The sequence below is a fragment of the Nelusetta ayraudi genome, unplaced genomic scaffold (genome assembly GCF_046127955.1).
Source record: "Nelusetta ayraudi isolate G7.1 ecotype Tasmania unplaced genomic scaffold, CSIRO-AGI_Nayr_v1 ptg000088l, whole genome shotgun sequence".
In the NCBI taxonomy this organism is placed as follows: domain Eukaryota; kingdom Metazoa; phylum Chordata; class Actinopteri; order Tetraodontiformes; family Monacanthidae; genus Nelusetta; species Nelusetta ayraudi.
Window position 1 is genome coordinate 545,001 of NW_027466138.1, and position 19,192 is coordinate 564,192.

The following is a 19,192-nucleotide window of genomic DNA, read 5'->3' on the forward strand; positions in this document are numbered from 1 at the left end:
GAAAATATTATATATATAATTTATCACCACCTGAGATTTGTTTCCGCATTGCAATGATCGTATGCTCAACAGTTCAGCAACGCTCAGGAAAAAAAAAAAAAAAAAAAAAAATCATCTGTTATCATCTGTCAATGACTCTTTTTTAAAGTCTTTAACTAGTGAGAATGTGGTCGTGGGTCACTGCATCAATTTGAAGATGTGTTCCTGAATATGCAAATTTCCTATGTTTATTTTTCATTAAATAAAGTCATTATTTACAAATGTATTCCTTTATTCTTTCAGATTTCTTTTTTGTGTTGGCACTCATGAGATTCCATAGCTTTGGGGGGAAAATATTTAAGATTTATTGCCAAAAGTTTACTATTGTTATTATAAAAAATATTTGTGTAAGTGTACAATGGATGTAAAATAAAAGTTTGTTGGTTTATTTGAACTCGAAACCACTCATTTATACACATACACGTCACACTGATGATGATGGTGATGATGATGATGCATATTTTATTTTATTTATTATTAATTTATGTATTTATATTTTTTGTTGGTACATTGTACGTCTACCTTTATATTGACTGAAATATTTGAGAAATGTTAAAAAAAAAAGAAAAGAAAAAGAAACATAGTAGAAGAAACTATGACATCTTATTTTTTTTGAGGGGGGGGATGCAAAGAATTATTTACTGGCAGATTGTAAGAAAGTTTTTTTTTTTTTTTACTGAACTTGCAAAAAGTACACTGATTGTTTGTGCGACAGCTTTGTCCATCAATAGAATGTAAGGATTCATAAGGAGTCTGGGTCTTCTGGCAGGGTATTGTAGCATGTATAATAATAATAATAATAATAATAATAATAATAATAATAATAATAATAATAATAATAATAATCCTGATCCTAAATCAATTGGTTAATTGTATTGTACAGATTGTAGAGATTGTCGTACAGAAACATCTTTCACAATGACCACTGCTGATGTTGCATGATGTCCATGATGAGTGAAGGTGCTGCAGTCGGAGGTCTTCAGCTCAGTCGCTCTATTCAACGCCTTTCATGAACTCCAGGAATTCTGTCAAGCACAATACACACAGTCAGTGACTTAGAGACGGTTTTCACACTTAAGAGAAAGAAGTGACATTTTAGTTCCCCCACTTATTTAACATGAGTCATCTTAGGTAGTAGTTAATTAGTAATTCATTTGCAAGTGGTCTGTCTACACAAATCGAATGTCCAACACTAACACTAAAAATTGATTTATTTATGGACTGCTTTCCTTGAAAGTGCTGTGCAGAAGAATGAAGTTAATAATTAAGACATTAGTCCTTCAAAGCACTGTAGACAAAGCTGCTGTGACTCAGTTGGTCGAGCAGGTCGTCCACATACCAACGGGTTGATGTGTTGCCAGTATCTGTTTTTTTTTGCGAGTCAACCCTCACTCCTGAATAAGACCCTGAAATACTTGAACTCCACCGCCTGGAGTAGAACTTCCCTCCTGGTCCATGGCATTAGATTTGGAGGTGCTGATCCTCATTGCAGCCAATTCACACTCAGTTGCAAACTGCTCCAGTCAGACGTTTGTGTCCTAGAAATTCCTTCCATATAAACTACGAACAGAAGCGGCTCTCCTAAAGCTTAAATGCCTCTTCACCTCAGCTCGCATACCGAGCCAGCGTGACCTCAGTCAGGCCGAGTTCATCCTTTCAGCTCTTTCGACTGTCGGGTTAGGGCACTGTTATCTTTGGCCCTCCTGACATTCAATCAGTAAAAAGACCCGGCAAGCCTACTGGACTTTTTGAGCCATTCAAAATTTTCCACAACCATGGCTGAGTGAACACAAAGCCAGATGCTCACACCACCAATACCCCTGATAAGAAGCCAACTGCACCGTTGTCTCTGCTTCATTTTCCTGCAGCATGGAACAGACTGCCATGAAGAAACAGACCGAGCTCGCGGCCCAGTTTGACCTCTGTTTGTTCCCTCGTATGTTTGATCTCAGGCTCTATTATGGGCACAAATTTTGTCCGCCGTCCTGTGGCTAACTGAACCATCAGGTTGCTCCAGAGACACTTCTGCCGGCCATCTGTGGAATATGATACCATACCAATAGCTGCATGTACCACATGCCGGCAGCAAAGGCTCACGTCATTCTTCCACTGGCCTGAGACTCCTGGACTGAGCTATTCCTAGGCAGCCCCTGTCTCACTTTGCTCTGAACTTTGTTGTCGCCTCCTTGCAACCAGGAAAACAATTTTGCGCAATCACAATTTGTTTTCCATTCCCTTTGTTTGGTAATTAGAATACTGAAATCATTTTTGCTATCGTTTAAAGCCCTAAATGTCCTCAACATTTATATATTTAAAGTACTGGTAGTCAGGAGGACATGACTTCCACAATTAAAGGGTCATGGTAACAATTTTCCAAAGCACCACATTTAGTTGTTGCTTCATGACCTAAATCTGGGCTGGCCTACCTAAGGTTCCTCCTTCCATCTTCTCACACCTGCAGTTCCTTCCAGCTGATCAACTCATCCACCGTCCAACGCAGCTCCACAGATGGCCTCAGTCACCCACCCAACAAAGTTAATGATTTTCTTTTTGGGGTTCCCTGAGCTTTCTTTTTTCTGCTCCAGGCTTTGATTGCCTCTTCACCTGCCCAGCCACTCTCAGCCATCTCCTCAGCTGTCTCACAGCCTCAGTTTCCAGCCAGCTTCAAATATTCCTTTGTTTTGCTCAGGGCGCTGCTCCCGTCTGCATGCTATGTGGCAATTGTGCACCCGTAAATAAATTCTGGCACTTGCTGTTGGCACTGGTAGGGTACCCGATCCCAGCCACTCCCTCTTTGTGTTCCGAGGGCTCTGTGAATCATGACTGCTGCACACCTCTCCATGCATCGCCCAAACACTGTTCTTACAAAGCAAAAAACAAAATAACCTAAAAAAAACGTAAACACTGGACAATACAAAAAGCGACCTTAGTGCTTTTACTGCAGGCCAGTAAAGCATGAGAAGAAGTGCAGTGGTTTTACTATTTACATTTACGTGACTTTACTGCAATAAGCATACAGTGACACACAGTGTCTCACTAGTCACACATTATCCTATATAGCCGACTAGTTGTTCAATGTAAATGCCGCATTGGGATCAGTTGGTTATGCTGCTATTATATTTTTTTGAACATACCATCATAATCAATTTTTCCATCGTTGTTTTTATCTCCGTCCTTCATCAGCTCCTCGATATCGTCTTCAGTGATGCACTCTCCGGTTGACTCCAGCATGCCCTTCAGCTCGTCCAGGTCAATGTAGCCGTCTCCGTTCCTTCAAACATATCGAATATTTCAATAATCTCCTCTGGTGAGGTTGTCATTAGCTTTCCATCTGGCCTTATTTGCCATTTAGTCTATTTTGAATTTAGCTACATGCAGTTTCTTAGAGAAAAAAAGAAGCCTACTTGTCAAACATCCGAAAGAGTTCCGCGAGTTCCTCCTCTGATTTTCCTTTGCTCTCCTCTTTCATGCAGCGGACCATCATGACCAAGAACTCATCAAAATCTACCGTACCACTCCCTGTGAATGCCAACCAACATCTTAGACATAGATATGCATTGATTATACATTCACTCATTCGTGTAGATGTATTTCCTTTTTATGTTAGTTATTGTTGACATATTTTTAACCGTTTTGTAAATATATGATTTTGCTTTTTCTAAAAACGTATGAAGTGCGCTAACACTTTCTATGACGGTCTGTTGTATAACGCATTGCAACGCATTCATAAAGCACTGCAGTGCATTTAGAATGAATTACAAAATTTTGTCCATTTTAATAATCCTGTATGACAAACGATGACAAGGCTTATAAATGATGATAGATCTGATGTGCTCGTCATTCATAATGTCTCATTCCTCCGTGGCAAAGTGACAACAGTGTTTTCTGGAGGGAGCGAGGAGCGACGGTGTTGTGACAGAGAGACCTACCGTCCTCATCCACCTCATCAATCATCTCCTGCAGCTCTTCAGGAGTGGGATTCTGACCCAGCATCCTCATCACCTTCCCCAGTTCTTTAGTGCTGATGCAGCCATCTTCTGCATCTTGAATGAAGATGTCAAACGCAGCCTTGAACTCTGCAAGAGACGCAGAGGTTGTTACTCTGTCCAGCAGACAGAACAGACAGGTTTGTACCAGCCTCTGTCTCGCACTAACAGTAGAAACTAAAGGTGGAGAAAATGGTGAGCGGGAGGAACAACAAGGTTGTTGTTTTTGAAACCAGACTTTTTTGGCCCGTTCATACCGACGTGTACCGAACTTGAAGGAATTCTGTTCACAGTCAGTCAGTCATAAAACAGCTGAATTCCCTCCATTTCCCACTGTTTTCAGAGTCCTTTCAATCACTGGATAAACACTGCAGGGCTTCAAAGACACTGTTGTTCATTTTAAATTGGCATTACAGCAACATGTTTTCTACTCTACACATGCCAGGATAGATTGTTTCCTCCTATGAAGTGGCTCACCAAAACACTCCATCCATCTGAGAAATCTTAGAACCCATTGTCGCCTACAAGTCAAAAGCTTGCCCACCCTGGTCTAAAACCTCTCTAGCAGCAACTCAGTCAGCTGCTCACGTCCACAAGTCTCAGTGGAGACACCTCACTGTTGACCGTGGCACTGTTTCACAATGCAGACAAGAAATTGTTGGTTATTACTTTGTACGCTTCGCAGAGTGAAGATATGTGTCAAGGGCAACTGGTGAAAATCTCCTCACCCGATTAAATAAAGAGAAGCTGCAAGGGTAAAAATGTCCTTTAAACAACGGACACATTTAGTTTTTTTTGGTTTTTCGAGTTGTTGTCACTTGAGAGCAAACCCATATACACAATATATGCAACCTATATATGAACAGATGTCTCAAGAGTTCAAGCTGGCTCACCATTTTTTTGCTCCTCTGTCAGGTTTTCAACCTGTCAGTGAAAAGACAAGAGAGCAAACAGTTTATTTCTGCAGTATCGGTGCAGTCAGGGTTAAATCTAAGGTCAGCGACGACACTAATACAATGTGAAATGATTGCAATGTCACACTGCCTTCCTCACTTACTATTCCTGTGGCTGTGTGAATGTGTGTGTGTGTGTGTGTGTGTGTGTGTGTGCGCGCCAGGGTGGCAACATCCTCAGCTGTCTCATGGTTGCGCTTTTGTTCTTTTGTCAGACACTCGTGAATCCAAGAAGCCTGTTTCTTTACTGTAAATCTAACTTTCTGAAATGCATTTGATTGTTTGAGAGGTTAAAGGAAGCGTCACACACAGTGCATGTAGTCAGGGATGACAAGAAGCACCGCCTCTTGGCCCTTTCAGGGGGTTTTTCTTGATTCATTTTGCTTTATTCTGTGTAATCCTTTTGCAAGTTGTAATTACTGATAGAAACGCTCGTCGAGTGGAGTAGAGTAGAGGTGAAAATGATCAATGATCGATTTCATACAGAACTTTGCAAAATTACAGAGTCAAAAAGCACAGTTGGGTTATCAGGCGATGCATTATAACTGTAGAATAGCGCAAACACCCCCAAATAAACCTAAACATATCTCATAACCCCATGGAAAACAATAACACAAGGATATGACCTCAATGACCTTAACTGAAACAACAGCAATTACATGAAACTTTTTTTTGTTGTTGTTGCAAAATTTCATTTACAAATCCATTATTTTAGATATTGAATGATCCCTAAAAATCTGTGTTTTCAGAGGAATGCCGTATTAAAAGCAGCTCCCATTCTGTCTCATCTAAAACATGGTGTGGCTGACTTGCAACTACACACAGACAGCCCTAGAGACTCAACTGTGCTGGAGAAATACGCCACATGAGGAGTGACACGGTTCAAAGAAGTAATAAAGCCGGCGTGGTGCTGCTCGGTAGGTGTACTCACTGCTGCTTTATACACATCATCCATGGCTGCTGGTCCGGCCCTGCCGCTGCTCTCACAGCTGCTCACAGACAAATAGAATCGTCAGCGGCTCCCCGAGCCTTTATAGAGGAGCAGGAGCCGTCCCACAAAACCCTCAGACCCTGGAGGGAGGACGGACAGGCAGACAGACAGACAGACAGACAGACAGAGGTCAGCTAACAATAGTTTGATAGCACTGAAATGATCATGACACCATCATGCTGCATATTTGAATATTCCTTGATGTTTTTTTTTCCATCTCAGCTCAATTTAAATCTATATATGCATATATATGTATATTATACGTGTGTGTGTGTGTGTGTGTGTGTGTGTGTGTGTAATTTAAGTAAGTTTATGTGTGTAAGTTTACTTATGTTTATGGTCTGGGCGTAGCACTCTCTTGCCTAATTACTATTGGTATTATTGTATGTTATGCGACCATGTGGGGGTGCTGTGGGTTATGATATGGGTGTGGATGAAAGTTAGGAGAAGGAGAGAGAGAAAATGAAAAATTAGTTGCATTCAACGCGGTCGGTCTGACTACAACGTCGACGTGCCTGCTGCGTGTGTCTCCAGACCACCTGAGGGAGCTTCCAGTCACAGTCTCCAACCTGGATCACTGGAACCACGTCTGCTGTTCAATCATCCTCAGTCAGCCTAGTCAAGTTAGTCAATGCCATATATGTATATATTTACTGTGTCACACTATATACATGTATGTATAGATCTCTATTCACCGTGGAAGACTACAACGGACTCTGTGAGCCTGAAGAAACACAGAGAGATCAATCAAAAGCAAGACCGAGGGCCCAGCTTCAGACAACTGTCTCTTCAAAATGTACAACCCATCCACCCAATACCCCCGGCTTCACTAAACAGGAAAATACGCAACTAAACTTTAAAAATGAACATTTCATTGATGTTTTTCTCACTGAAGAGGAAGCTACTGGACTTTAAAGCCTGAGTCAGTGGTGGACAGACAGCAGGACAGCAGACAGACAGGGGTTCTGGGCCAGATGGGCGAGGTCCCAACCGTTCGTGCTCACCAGGCTAATTATATATTATTCTTTCATAGCGCGGCCAATGTGCAGGCCACGACTTGTCCCCCATAGCGTTGTGGAGTTGTTGTATTGTGTAGCCGGAGCGGCGTTGGATTGGGAGACGATTAGCGTCCATCCCAAGGGGGGCGGGGCAGACGTTTTGACCAGCGGCCCACGATGGGTTCTGAAATGTGACGGAGGAAGAGCCGGAGCAGCAGCAGATGGATGGATGGAGTGTTTTGGTGAGCTAAAGATCTATCATGGGATATGTAGAACACGACAATGTCCATTGAAAATGAACAAAAGCATTGCAACAAAATCTGTGTCTTTGAAGACCCACGATGTTCCTTCAAGACACTTTTTTTTTTTTTTTACAATTTGCAAATTTGATTTTCCCGAAAAATGAATAAAAACCAACACATACTTGTGATATGCTTTTCCCATGCAGAGGAAGGATGAAAGGAGTGACATACAGCTTCAGAAACAGGTGTGAAGGTGTTGTGGTGAATCAAGGCAACCTACAGTAGCACATGGTGTCCCTGTGTGAGCAGGCAGTGACTGGCAGTGAGTGCAAACTGCTTCCAGGGCCGTATTTCTCCACATGCTACTGATTGTGAACAACGCCGCGACCCGCGCACAACAGATCTGCTACTACACCTTGCCAGCAAGTGGTGTAACATTACACAGAATAGTTGCTGGGTCACTGAGAGCAATTTCAAAAACACAAACGCGGTCACTTTGATTCTCAGCGAGGGGGAAAACTGAGGCCAGCTTTTTAAACTACAGAAATAAAATCCTCTTATGACATAAAATTACACCTTGAGTAAAAAGCTATTATTATATTATTACACACACATACACACACACACACACACGCTGGGCTATTTTTAATGTGTGCCCTTGACTGAAAATAACATCAGTGCCACACTGGTGGTGAAAGCCAAACAAAGGCAGCTGTAAATCTCTAAATGTCTCTAAATGTCATAGGGCTAACAATATGTGAGATGTACTGCACCTGTCACTCTGCAGCAACAGTAGCAATCACATGTAGTGAGCTTCATGTAGTATTTGGTGAATGTAATAATAGCTGCGTCAGTACAGCACAGCACGGCACAAACATCTCTGTTGTTGAGCGCATTTACAACAACAGGTAGTTGAAGTACAATACTGCACTGTGCCAAATGTAGTCAGGTACTGTCCACCAGGGAATACAGAGTGTATCGTCTATTTTTGATAGTGGTTTAGTTCAGTTTTTCTACCAGGCACTGCCTTACAGTATTCTCCACTCTTCAGGTATACAGGAGTTTAATCTGGTTGGGTAGTTGGACGTCTACTCCATATGCACTGAAAGTAGATTAGTTGTTTTAGTTGAAGTGGATGACGGCTTGATTGAACGAAGACTACATTTCATTTACAGAGTCACTGTATGCAGCCTGTGTTCTCCATGGCTGATATGCAGGCTTAATACTGAGCATTATAGCAAGAGTGATATCCTGAGTTAATATCATTCTTGATCTCTTTGCACTGTGGCTTTTTCTTTTTGCTGCTGTAATTATGCAAAGTTCCCCACCGTGGGATCAATAAAGTTCTTCTTCTTGTTCCTCTTCTTCTTTCGTCCGTGTTTGGTTTTTTAGATAGAGTTTTTATCCAATGCCAGGAGGTTTTTAACAAACACTCTTTTATCTTTGGTTTTAACTACAGTCGCCAGAACAAGAGGAAAGGCCAGGTTTTAAACTTTGTTTTAAGCCAGGCTAAGTTGGGGGTGTGGTTGAGCCGTAAGAGAAAGATAGTTGATGGGGCAGAGGTCGACCCCTCTGTCATCTGCAAAAAACTCATCCAGTCCAGGCTGCGCATTGATTTTATGTTTTACAGGAGGGCAGGGGACTTGGGTTTTTTTTGTGACATGTGGACTTTTAACAGTGCATTGTGTGCAGTGACAGAGGGGGAACTATTTTTTAGCAACGTGCTTGTGTAAAAAAACAACAAGAAAATTATTTATTTATTTATTTATTTATTTATGTGTTTTGATTGATTGAATGGAAATGAGAGCGGCAAATAAATGTTATTTTTCAAAAATCAAAAATCAAAATCTTCTTCTTCTTCTTCTTCTTCTTCTTCTTCTTCTTCTTCTTCTTCTTCTTCTTCTTGACGGCCAGTTGTACACGTAGGCACTGTTTCACGAGGGAAGCAAAGGGGACAAACATGAGGAAGCAGGAAGTAGCAATGAGGTGAGTTAGAAAGGAGGCTAACGTTAAAGTGATGTACTGCTATCATAATACAGATATGAAGGCAAATAGTAGAAACTGATGGGAAGCATAATTGTCACACGCTGTTTTTACCTCGTGCTAGGACTCATAATAAAGTGTTGGCCACTGATGCTACTGAAATACTACTAGAGAGAGAGAGAGACAGACAGAGAGAGGGGGGGGGGAGAGAGAGAGAGAGAGAGACAGACAGACAGACAGACAGGCAGACAGACAGAGAGAGGGAGAGAGACAGACAGACAGACAGACAGACAGAGAGAGGAAGAGAGACAGACAGACAGAGAGAGGGAGAGAGAGAGAGAGACAGAGGACAGAGAGAGGGGGGGGGGGAGAGAGAGAGACAGAGAGAGACAGACAGACAGACAGACAGACAGAGAGAGGGAGAGAGAGAGAGAGACAGACAGACAGAGAGAGGGGGAGAGAGAGACAGACAGAGAGAGGGAGAGAGAGAGAGAGAGAGAGGACAGACAGAGAGAGAGAGAAAGACAGAGAGAGGGAGAGAGAGACAGACAGACAGACAGACAGACAGACAGAGAGAGAGACAGACAGACAGAGAGGGAGAGGGAGAGACAGAGAGAGAGAGGGAGTGAGAGACAGAGAGAGAGAGAGAGAGAGAGAGAGAGAGAGAGATAATATAATTCCTACCTGTGTTATTCTTGTTCAATTTGTACACTTGTTCAATCAGCCAATCAGCTGTCTTGTTTTTCCCCAGCATGAGTAGCACTTCAGCACCAAACTGTCCAAACCACATTCTTTCATAACAGCCAGACCTTGTGAGGACAAACAGCTCGACAACAGCTAGGCTTTTCGCAAGACATCAGACATGGATTATGAGACGCAGGTAAGAATCCCACCTGCAGTTCAGTATCAGTGGCTTAGCGGCTTTTAATGACCACACAAAATAACAGTGACCAGCCTGAGCGTGATGCGTGTAGCTGTTTTCTAAGGAGTGCAATTGGTGAAAACTGCATTACTTGATGGACAGGACAGGCCTCCAGTAACACTGACCTACTGTACATGTACATTTAAATCCTCCTTCACTTTAACAATGTGAGCGAACCGACCGAGGCCGAGCTCGAAGAGCTGAACAGCAAACTCGTCTTCTTTTGCCACATTGAATGAATAAACTGTGCCTGCGCCTGTAGCGAGGCTGCACTGAGCCGAGAACAATGTTGTGAAACCTGCTCCCAGACTGGGAGTGGAAGTGGCTGCTGGAGCTCTGGGCCCAGGCAGCCTTCCCTTCCCTCCTCTGGACTGAACCAGAGTAACACCTGCAGACTGGGAGTGGAAGTGGCTGCTGGAGCTCTGGGCCCAGGCAGCCTTCCCTTCCCTCCTCTGGACTGAACCAGAGTAAAACCTGCAGACTGGGAGTGGAAGTGGCTGCTGGAGCTCTGGGCCCAGGCAGCCTTCCCTTCCCTCCTCTGGACTGAACCAGAGTAACACCTGCAGACTGGGAGTGGAAGTGGCTGCTGGAGCTCTGGGCCCAGGCAACCTTCCCTTCCCTCCTCTGGACTGAACCAGAGTAAAACCTGCAGACTGAACTCTCTCTGTGTGTTTCTCCAGGTCGAGCAGATCGTTTCCACGGCCAAATTGGGAGACTTGATTGAATTTTCTTATCCCATTGGTTACTCTCACTGGGCCGTGTACGATCAAGATGGATACGTGATCCATTTTGCTGTGGCAGGTATGAAGGCATTTCATGAACTCACACTTACTATAAAGAGTAAACAGTTCCTTGTTGTAACTTTGCTGATTAAGATTTTCAGCTGATTAAAACCACAAACCCACAAACTCAGAAAATTATTATAACATTTGTTGTTTTTTTTTTTAAGCTGCAAGACCTGATCAACAAAATCCAAAGAAATAAAAACTGGCATTGATTTGCATATTATTCCTTTATATAATATGTCACATTCACCTTTTAAGTTGAATTGCAGAAATACAGCAACCTTTTCAGCATATTCTAGTTTTCTGGGTAGTACCTGTATGTATAACAAATAAAGTCAAACTTTGTATTGAGGTTTGTGTCAATGTTCTGGGAACTTTCTGGGAACTCTGTTAAGTTTTGCTGACGTTTCTTTGTCGTTTGGTTAAAACCTCCAAGACGAATACAAATGCACCGCAGCTTAAAGCATTAAACCGCCTGTACTTTTAGTTATAGCTTTATTGTGGGTGCTATGATTTCTAAGCTAAAAATGACCATGTGCAATATGATTTCACCTGGAGATGGTGTAGTTTTGCACTGCATACACCGCAACAAACTTGCTCATTGCAGTTACGATGGCAGAAGGGAGGTTTACATAAAAACGATGTTGTGAGCATCCTGGAGTTGGAGAAAATTTTCTGCTGTGGACCGACGACCGCGTACAGCACCGTTAGCCGTCGGCAGCATAATACTGGAAGAATCGTTTCCCTTCATTTCTTGAATCACTTTTAATATAGCTCCCACTCAAAGTAACTCTTCTGTTGTTTAGATGAGAGCCAACTAATGAGCAACGTTCGCAATTACCTGGAACGATTATTACCTGTGTGTGGGGACCTTCTCCTCTGGGACACCAAGATCCGCAGAGTTCCTCTCACAGAGGTCAACGTCCCAAAAGGAGCTCACGTCATGATCAGCAACACCCGCCACGCCTTCCCCCCGTCCTCTCCGGAGGCGATGAGGCGGCGGTGTGACGCCCTGGTGGACCACACCTTCACGTACAATCTCTTCACGCTCAACTGCGAGCACTTTGCCACTTTTGTACGCTACGGAGCAGCTGTGTGCAACCAGGTATGCATGTAAATGTCACACAAATGAATTAATATGTCTTCCTATTTTTTTATTTATTTATTTTTTTTTAATATTGACTATGTGATATGATAGGTATTGTCTATAGTGTTTGGGTCACAACCATGTTGTTTGCACTTTTGACAGTCACTATGGCAGGTAAAAGAATCATCATCTTGTTATGATAGATTTCCACATTGCAACATTTTGGAGGAATCTTTTTTAGACGTCACATCGATCCCATGGCTGGATGTCTAAACTGCAGATATTAACAATTTGATCGTCCCATAATGTATTTATACTAAATGACTGACTGTCACCGCAAATCATACAAAACTGCATTGAACCTTTTCAATTTTTACCTGGACTTGTGACTGGCACAAGGGAGACACTGGTTTCTGCCCCTTGTGGTGGATCCTGAAAACACAGCTGCAATTGCTAGTAATGTTTTTCTTCACATGAAAAAGAGATTAGAGAAAACAAAGATGATATATGATGCATAGATTGATACTTTACAACAGCCAAACTGCTGCATTATTGTTGTTATTTTCCCGCAGATTCCGTCAAAATTCAAGAATGTTGAGAACGAAGATGCAACCAAAGTCTTCAACGACACTGTCGTGACCAGACAAATAAGTGACGACCTTTTCAACTGAAATTCTTGTCTCTGGACATTCTGGTTATGATATAAACCATTGCCATCCCATTGCCCCTCCCTCTCTCTTTTTTTTTTTTTTTCCTAAAGATGATTCTTACTTGATGGTGCGATAAATATTGTAAACTGTTCCCTGGAATGTGGCAGTGGTTCACTAAGAACATCGAAACCAAAGCCGTCACTGATGAAGAATCATCCAGACCCTTTGATCCTCAGTAATTCAAGCCATAGTTTACCTTGACTGGGCAGGAATCTTCAAAAAACGCTGCATAAATAACTGGATGTCTTGTGAGAATGATACACGAAAAATCCAGTTCTGTTAGTTAGTAATTTATTGAACATGTTAAAAACAATAAAATAGAATCGAGGCAATTCAACCATGGCAACATCATCATCAGAAAAAAAGAACAAATAACAAATACAAACAAATGACAGTAAAAATATTTTTTTCTGCCTGTAGTCACTTTGTAAATAAAGCTCATGTTGAAAAGGGATGGAAAGAACCGTAATCTCCTTGTCAAGCTAGCTGTCATGACGCAAACAGATCGCTTAAGTTTGGTTTAGTTTGTGACGATTAGTAGCCAGCATCATTGGAGAACAACACAGATGCAAGCAGGTGCTCTTGAGGGGTGCAACAATGGCCTTTGCTCTTTGTTCAGGCTGTACTTGTAAATAAAAATCTGTTCCTAATTACTTACCTGGGTAAATAAAGGTTAAATAAAAAAATAAATCAAAAATAGTAAACAAACATTCACAGAGATGTCGTTGATAATATATTGTACGGTCTTTTGGAAAGTATGCTGCTGTATGAAAGTGTATAGAAAAATGCATGCACAAAATGCATGCACAAGCAATGTCAGATATATAACATAATTTCATTTCACTGGGATAGAATAAAAAGAAATATGTGGAGATTATTTTTTCTACAAGAAAATAAAGGTTTATAAACACATTGCAGCACGCAGATGAAAAGAAAATATACACATATTTATACATGCACAGATACTAACGTAAATTAATAACTAAAAAACGAAAAATAAATAAATAATAAATACAACATTTAATGTCGAAGAAGAAGAAGCAGAAGAAGCAGAAGACGAAGAAGACGACGACGACGACGAAGACGACGACGAAGAAGAAGACCGGAAGTAAAGTGTCACCTGAACTGGAAGTTCTTTCATTTTGGCCGAGGAAGGCAGTAGTTGTACTGTTGTTTCCGCCACCAGGGAGGTGGACTGTTGAGGACCAACACCAGCAAAACAAACTCTTGTTTTCTACATTAAAACAAACAGAGCCGCAGTGTCGACACGCCGGAAACGCTGCCGCGCACCTTGCTTGGCCTAGCCCGTCATATGATGTGTTTAAAGACTGCATGGCGCTAAGTGTCCCGTGAAGCTCTTCTATGGCATTGACATGTGAGAGGCTAGCGGCTAGCCTTAGCGACGCTACACTCGGACACCGTCGCTTCGCCAGTAAAACCACCGAGGCACCAGGTAAAGCAAAGTCTACGATATACATGCGAGACAGCTTCGTCATTGTTGTCACCGTCTGCTAAACATGAGGTTTTGTAACACCGAGAGCAAAGCCAGACCGGGTGTTAGCTGTTAGCCGTCACATCAAATCAAGTCATAGTTGATGGAAAACGTCCATTCACGATCGCATTCGTGATTAGTTTCTTATTGAGAAGTTGGTTTCGTCAGCTAAACGGCTTCAGTGCTGCCACTAAAACCCTGGCGTGTGACTCCGTCTCAGGATTTGCTTTCGTGTTTGTCGATGACGGTACGGTGAAGAGTGTGTAGTAGTGTGACTCAGGCGTCATGTCCCATTTCAAATTACATTAAACGCGTCCTGTTGTCTAGCACAGACGGGTTTCTTTCAAGAGCGGCGAGATCGCCAGCTTTTGGCTGAAATGTTATCAATGTGTGGGGTTGTCTTGCTTATCATCCACCTCGAGACGTTAGTGAGTGATGTGGAAGCTCTCGTCTCTTCAACATGAAGCCCAGTTCACCTTAGGATGTCTATGAAGGTGGGTCTGTGGTTTGATTAAGCCTAGGATCTGTTTGTGCACTTTGCAGATGGTCTGGCTTTATTTAAACCGTTTTAGGGAAATGTTAGGCTTTTATTTTGGTGAATTTGGTTAACAGAGAAAACATGACACAAAATAACAATGTCCTTCATTGACCAGTTTGATATTGGGATCTATACTAACACAAACCCAATCGACTCTGCTAAAGTAATGCAAGTCAACGTTTGTTTGGAATTTACCAGCGAGTCTTTCATTTCATTTTGGGGCGAATGTGGTAAACTTTCATTTTTAAATGCATTAAAATGCTCTCTCTCCGCTCATAGATCGTCATTTGAGGCAGATAGCAGCAGCAGAAGTTGCATTGATTGGAGTTCCCCTCATCACGACGGGACACTGAGATGACCTCGCAGCAGCCGCAGGTGCTCGATGCTGCTGTTCAGCCCCATGCTGCCCACAACTTCTCGCTTCAGCAAGCCAGGCCTCAAGTTCACACCAACCAACTGGACTCCAGTCAGAGCAGTTTAACCATGGCTTCTGTGGAGCACCACGCTGGGCCAGACAGACCGGGCTGCTCCAGGATGGCCATGACCACTGGGAGGAGCACCAGCAGAACCTCCAGCGTGGTCAAGGGAGATCAGTGCGTGGAGCCGTGGCCCGAGGAAGCCGTCGACAACTCTCACGGTCTCTACTCGCTGCACCAAATGTTTGATATAGTCGGAGCCCAGCTCACACACCGGGACGTGAGAGTGCTGTCCTTTCTGTTTGTGGACGTCATTGACGAGTACGAGCGCGGTGGAATCAGGAGCGGGAGGGATTTTCTGCTGGCTCTCGAACGCCAGGGTCGCTGCGATGAGACCAACTTCCGGCACATTCTTCAACTGTTGAGGATTATCACTCGCCACGACCTCCTGGCTTATGTCACACTCAGGAAACGGCAGGCTGGTGAGTATTGCGCCGATAAATACTGATAAAATATATACAGCCCCCCCAAAAAAAAGTATCCTCATTTATACCTTTTACATTGTTCTCTCTCAGTGATGCTCGTCATCCAGTTGCACTCAGTACGTCGTTGTTGAGCGATGGTAAATTAAAAGCAGTCCTCTGGTCAAATTCTTGTCCTGCCAACGATGCTACGGTTTGTTTTGGGGAGCTTGGTTGACTTGCCTATGTGTGGCTAATAACTGAGCTAATGCTGATTGATTGTTCACCTGTTGTCACCATTGCAATCTTTTTTTTTTAGAGGGAAGTCACAGATTGAAAGTCTTGTGTATAAAAAGTATTGAAACGAGTTTTTCCTCAGTAGTAAATGATATCATTACAGAATTTGATCAAAACATATAGGCGTGTTGTTGATTGTGGGCTTTATTGTTTGCCATATTTCCAATGCACTTCGATAGAAATCAAGTATCGTCTTCCTGTTGTTGTTTTTGCATTGAATTCACACACAGTTGTTGGATTTATTTAAGTCCAAAGTAACGGACGTGTGCTCTGGCGAACCCGCTAGAATGCTTGTTGGCAAGGACCAGATTGACTAACTACTCATCAGAGTCCTCGTGGGAAACATTTCATTGTCCCTGTCTTGTGCAGTGTGCCCTGACCCTGTTGATAAGTACTTGGAAGAGACGTCGGTCCGTTACATTTCACCTAAAGGAGTGCATGGCAAAGATGCTGTCCCCCAGAAGAGAACAGGTGAGAGCTCAGAATGAGCGCATCGTCATTATTCTATTGCATCTTTATCATCATTTGTCCATGTTTTCAGGACCCCTGCCAGTCATTTGCTGTTCTCCATCGGGACCACACGTTGGTCCTCCACGAAGGAAACCCCCCCCTCTGTCCGGTCGGAAAAGAAGAAGATTGAATTCATCAGCTGACACCAGAGAGAAGCAGACGTGTGGTAAATAACGCCAAGATGTTGTAGCAATGGTTTCTAAGTGACGTTAAGATGCTTTAGCAAAAACTGCAACCGTGCAGGAATTACAATTGCATTGGTTTGTTTCCTATGATTTTGGATGTCATTAATGTTTCGGTCTGTAAAGTCTTTTAGTTGTGTCTCAGCCGAGGGGCAAACTTTTTGACGGGTGGGGAACAATGTGTTGTAAAGGGGCTGGAGCAGCAGCAGATGGATGGAGTGTTGTGGTGAGCCTCCTCATAGGAGGAAACATGTTGCTGTCAGTGGAAAATGAAGCAAAGCAAAGTTGCAACCAAATCAGTGTCTTTGAAGCCCCACCAGGGTGTTTAGCTCCTAGAACCCCCAGAACAATCTAGAACCACATAGAACCACCAGGGTGTTTAGATCTTAGAACCCCCAGAACCACCCAGAACCATCCAGAACCACCAGGGTGTTTAGCTCCTACAACCACCCAGAACCATCTAAAACCACCTAGAACCACCAGGGTGTTTAGCTCTTAGAACCCCCAGAACAATCTAGAACCATCTAGAACCACCAGGGTGTTTAGCTCTTAGAACCCCCAGAACCATCTAGAACCACATAGAACCACCAGGGTGTTTAGCTCCTACAACCACCCAGAACCATCTAGAACCACCAGGGTGTTTTAACTTTGCATTGAAAAGACTCTGAAAACACTGCAAACATGGAGGAAATACAGCTGTTTGATGATTGACTGAATATTAATATAATTTCTTCAAATTCAGTGGGCCGGATTAAAAAGCCTAACGGGGCGCATACGGCCCCCGGACCTTAGTTTGCTGACTCACCTCTCATCCTCGTCCCTTGCAGACATTCGCCTCCGGGTCCGCGCTGAATACTGCCAACACGAGTCGGCTCTGCAGGGTAACGTCTTCTCCAACAAGCAGGAGGCGGTAGAGCGCCAGTTCGAGCGCTTCAACCAGGCCAACACCATCCTGAAGTCCCGAGACTTGGGCTCCATCATTTGTGACATTAAGTTCTCGGAGCTCACCTACCTGGACGCCTTCTGGAGAGACTACATCAACGGATCGCTGCTGGAGGCCCTGAAGGGGGTTTTCATCACAGATTCCTTGAAACAGGCGGTCGGCCACGAAGCCATCAAACTGTTGGTCAACGTGGACGAAGAGGACTACCACGCCGGCCGCCGCAAACTCCTACGTAACTTGGTGACGAGTGGAGGGAGCCACCAGGGATCTTAGGGGGGCTCTCTGCTACTATTTGTCAGTATGCGGATGACACGCTGCTAAGCCTCGTTGAAGGAAGGGTGTCAGATGTGCCATGTTGTTTTCCCCTGGAGATGTGTGCCTGAAAGGAACCCACGGACTTCTTGCCTCTGCATCAGTTCCTCAAGTGCTAAGGCCAAACGATATCTACTTAGCATCCCATAGCATAGCATAGCATAGCATTGCATGCATGGTGGAATGGAGCAAGGCAATGCGTACAGTCTCCAGCGTTGAACTGTGAAGTTTCTCGGTGGCGGAGGAAGTTGATTCACTTGCACATTACAGTGTTTTCTTTTTCTTTCTTCTAGCTTTGGAAAATACATTAAAGTGTTTATAAGCATAGTTATTTTCAGTACAGAAAATGTAATCACCCGAGACGGAGACTTGGAGTTACTCCCAGTCCGAGTGGGACCTCTTGGTCCACTGGTGCCCGGCCCAGTTGAGTGTCCAGGATGTTCCAGCAAACGCACTGGAAGTGGTGGGGAGGGAAACAACTAAACCTTCAGCTGGCCATCTTTCTTTACCAAGACGTCACGCAGTTCACTCGTCTGAAACAAATGCAAAAGGCTTTTCCCCTCAAATTCTGAATCACTTTGTCACGGTTTATTTTCTATCAAATTATTTATTGTTGAAAGTAGCTTAATGGAATCAGGTATTATTGTTTTTTGCCTAATTTGATCCTCCAGTGCAACTGTTAAATCACTGCAGCAACTGTGACTTAGTTGAAGTGTCTCATCCAAACCAGATAAAGAGTCGTAAAACCAGTGTTGTAGCTTTTCTGTGGCTGTAAAGCTTTACTCACCCACTCCAGCATATTAACTCAACACACATAGAAGTCCTTTACATTTGAAATAAAGGTCGTTTAACAATAGCTTGATTATAGCCTGACGTGTTCATCTTTTCTGAAGATGTTTTGGAATTCAAGGGATTTATTTCTAGAGAATTCATAAAAACATTGATGGTGATGCACTGCACGCCTGTGGTCCAATCAACTGGACTGCAGTCAGATGCACTGCACGCCCGTGGTCCTTCTGGTACTCAGTAGCAGTGAGAATGTAGGCAGGTTGAACAGGAGGCCTGATCAGTGGTGCTGTTGGGTCTCTCTCTCTCTCTCTCTCTCTCTCTTTGTCTCTGTCTCTCTCTCTCTTCCTCTTCCTCCCCCAATCTTCCTCCCAAGTTCAGCTTATTATCATTATTATCCTTCTTCTTCTTCTTCTTCTTCTTCTTCTTCTTCTTCTTCTTCTTCTTCTTCTTCTTCTTATTATTATTATTATTATTATTATTATTATTATTATTATTATTATTATTATTATTATTATTATCATTATTATTATTATTATTAACAAAATGATTGCAAAAT

The 19,192-nt window shown here is 43.0% G+C and overlaps 3 protein-coding genes across 3 annotated transcripts in view; 2 read left to right on the top strand and 1 right to left on the bottom strand.

Annotated features, from left to right (window-relative positions):
• Positions 1-6,043, bottom strand: part of LOC142901373 (troponin C, slow skeletal and cardiac muscles-like) — a 6,757-nt gene extending 714 nt beyond the window's left edge. Inside the window, exons 1-6 of the mRNA XM_076045868.1 lie at positions 5,910-6,043; positions 4,919-4,949; positions 3,969-4,115; positions 3,444-3,558; positions 3,174-3,310; positions 1-1,064 (exon numbers count right to left, since the gene is read on the bottom strand). The exon at positions 1-1,064 is cut by the window's left edge and continues 714 nt beyond it. Coding sequence (XP_075901983.1) covers positions 1,033-1,064; positions 3,174-3,310; positions 3,444-3,558; positions 3,969-4,115; positions 4,919-4,949; positions 5,910-5,933 — 486 coding nt within the window. The 5' untranslated portion in view covers positions 5,934-6,043 and the 3' untranslated portion in view covers positions 1-1,032. The remainder of the gene's footprint in view (positions 1,065-3,173; positions 3,311-3,443; positions 3,559-3,968; positions 4,116-4,918; positions 4,950-5,909) is intronic.
• Positions 6,044-9,926: 3,883 nt separating this feature from the next.
• Positions 9,927-12,704, top strand: LOC142901452 (phospholipase A and acyltransferase 2-like). The gene is made up of 4 exons (XM_076045969.1): positions 9,927-10,072; positions 10,795-10,915; positions 11,706-12,004; positions 12,559-12,704. Exons 1-4 carry the CDS (start codon positions 10,055-10,057, stop codon positions 12,655-12,657), a joined length of 537 nt encoding a protein of 178 aa, XP_075902084.1. The 5' UTR covers positions 9,927-10,054; the 3' UTR covers positions 12,658-12,704.
• Positions 12,705-13,826: 1,122 nt separating this feature from the next.
• On the top strand, positions 13,827-18,703 carry dedd (death effector domain containing). Its single transcript, XM_076045890.1, has 5 exons — positions 13,827-14,149; positions 15,006-15,624; positions 16,270-16,371; positions 16,442-16,576; positions 17,420-18,703. Exons 2-5 carry the CDS (start codon positions 15,081-15,083, stop codon positions 17,806-17,808), a joined length of 1,170 nt encoding a protein of 389 aa, XP_075902005.1. The 5' UTR covers positions 13,827-14,149; positions 15,006-15,080; the 3' UTR covers positions 17,809-18,703.
• The last annotated feature ends 489 nt before the right edge of the window (positions 18,704-19,192 follow it).

Coding starts and splice junctions, on each gene's coding strand:
- dedd (XM_076045890.1), top strand. CDS start 15,081: ATGACCTCGCAGCAGCCGCAGGTGCTCGATGCTGCTGTTCAGCCCCAT. Junction 16,372..16,441: donor TGTCCCCCAGAAGAGAACAG/GTGAGAGCTCAG, acceptor CCATGTTTTCAG/GACCCCTGCCAGTCATTTGC. Junction 16,577..17,419: donor CAGAGAGAAGCAGACGTGTG/GTAAATAACGCC, acceptor CGTCCCTTGCAG/ACATTCGCCTCCGGGTCCGC.
- LOC142901452 (XM_076045969.1), top strand. Junction 10,916..11,705: donor GATCCATTTTGCTGTGGCAG/GTATGAAGGCAT, acceptor TCTGTTGTTTAG/ATGAGAGCCAACTAATGAGC. Junction 12,005..12,558: donor GAGCAGCTGTGTGCAACCAG/GTATGCATGTAA, acceptor ATTTTCCCGCAG/ATTCCGTCAAAATTCAAGAA.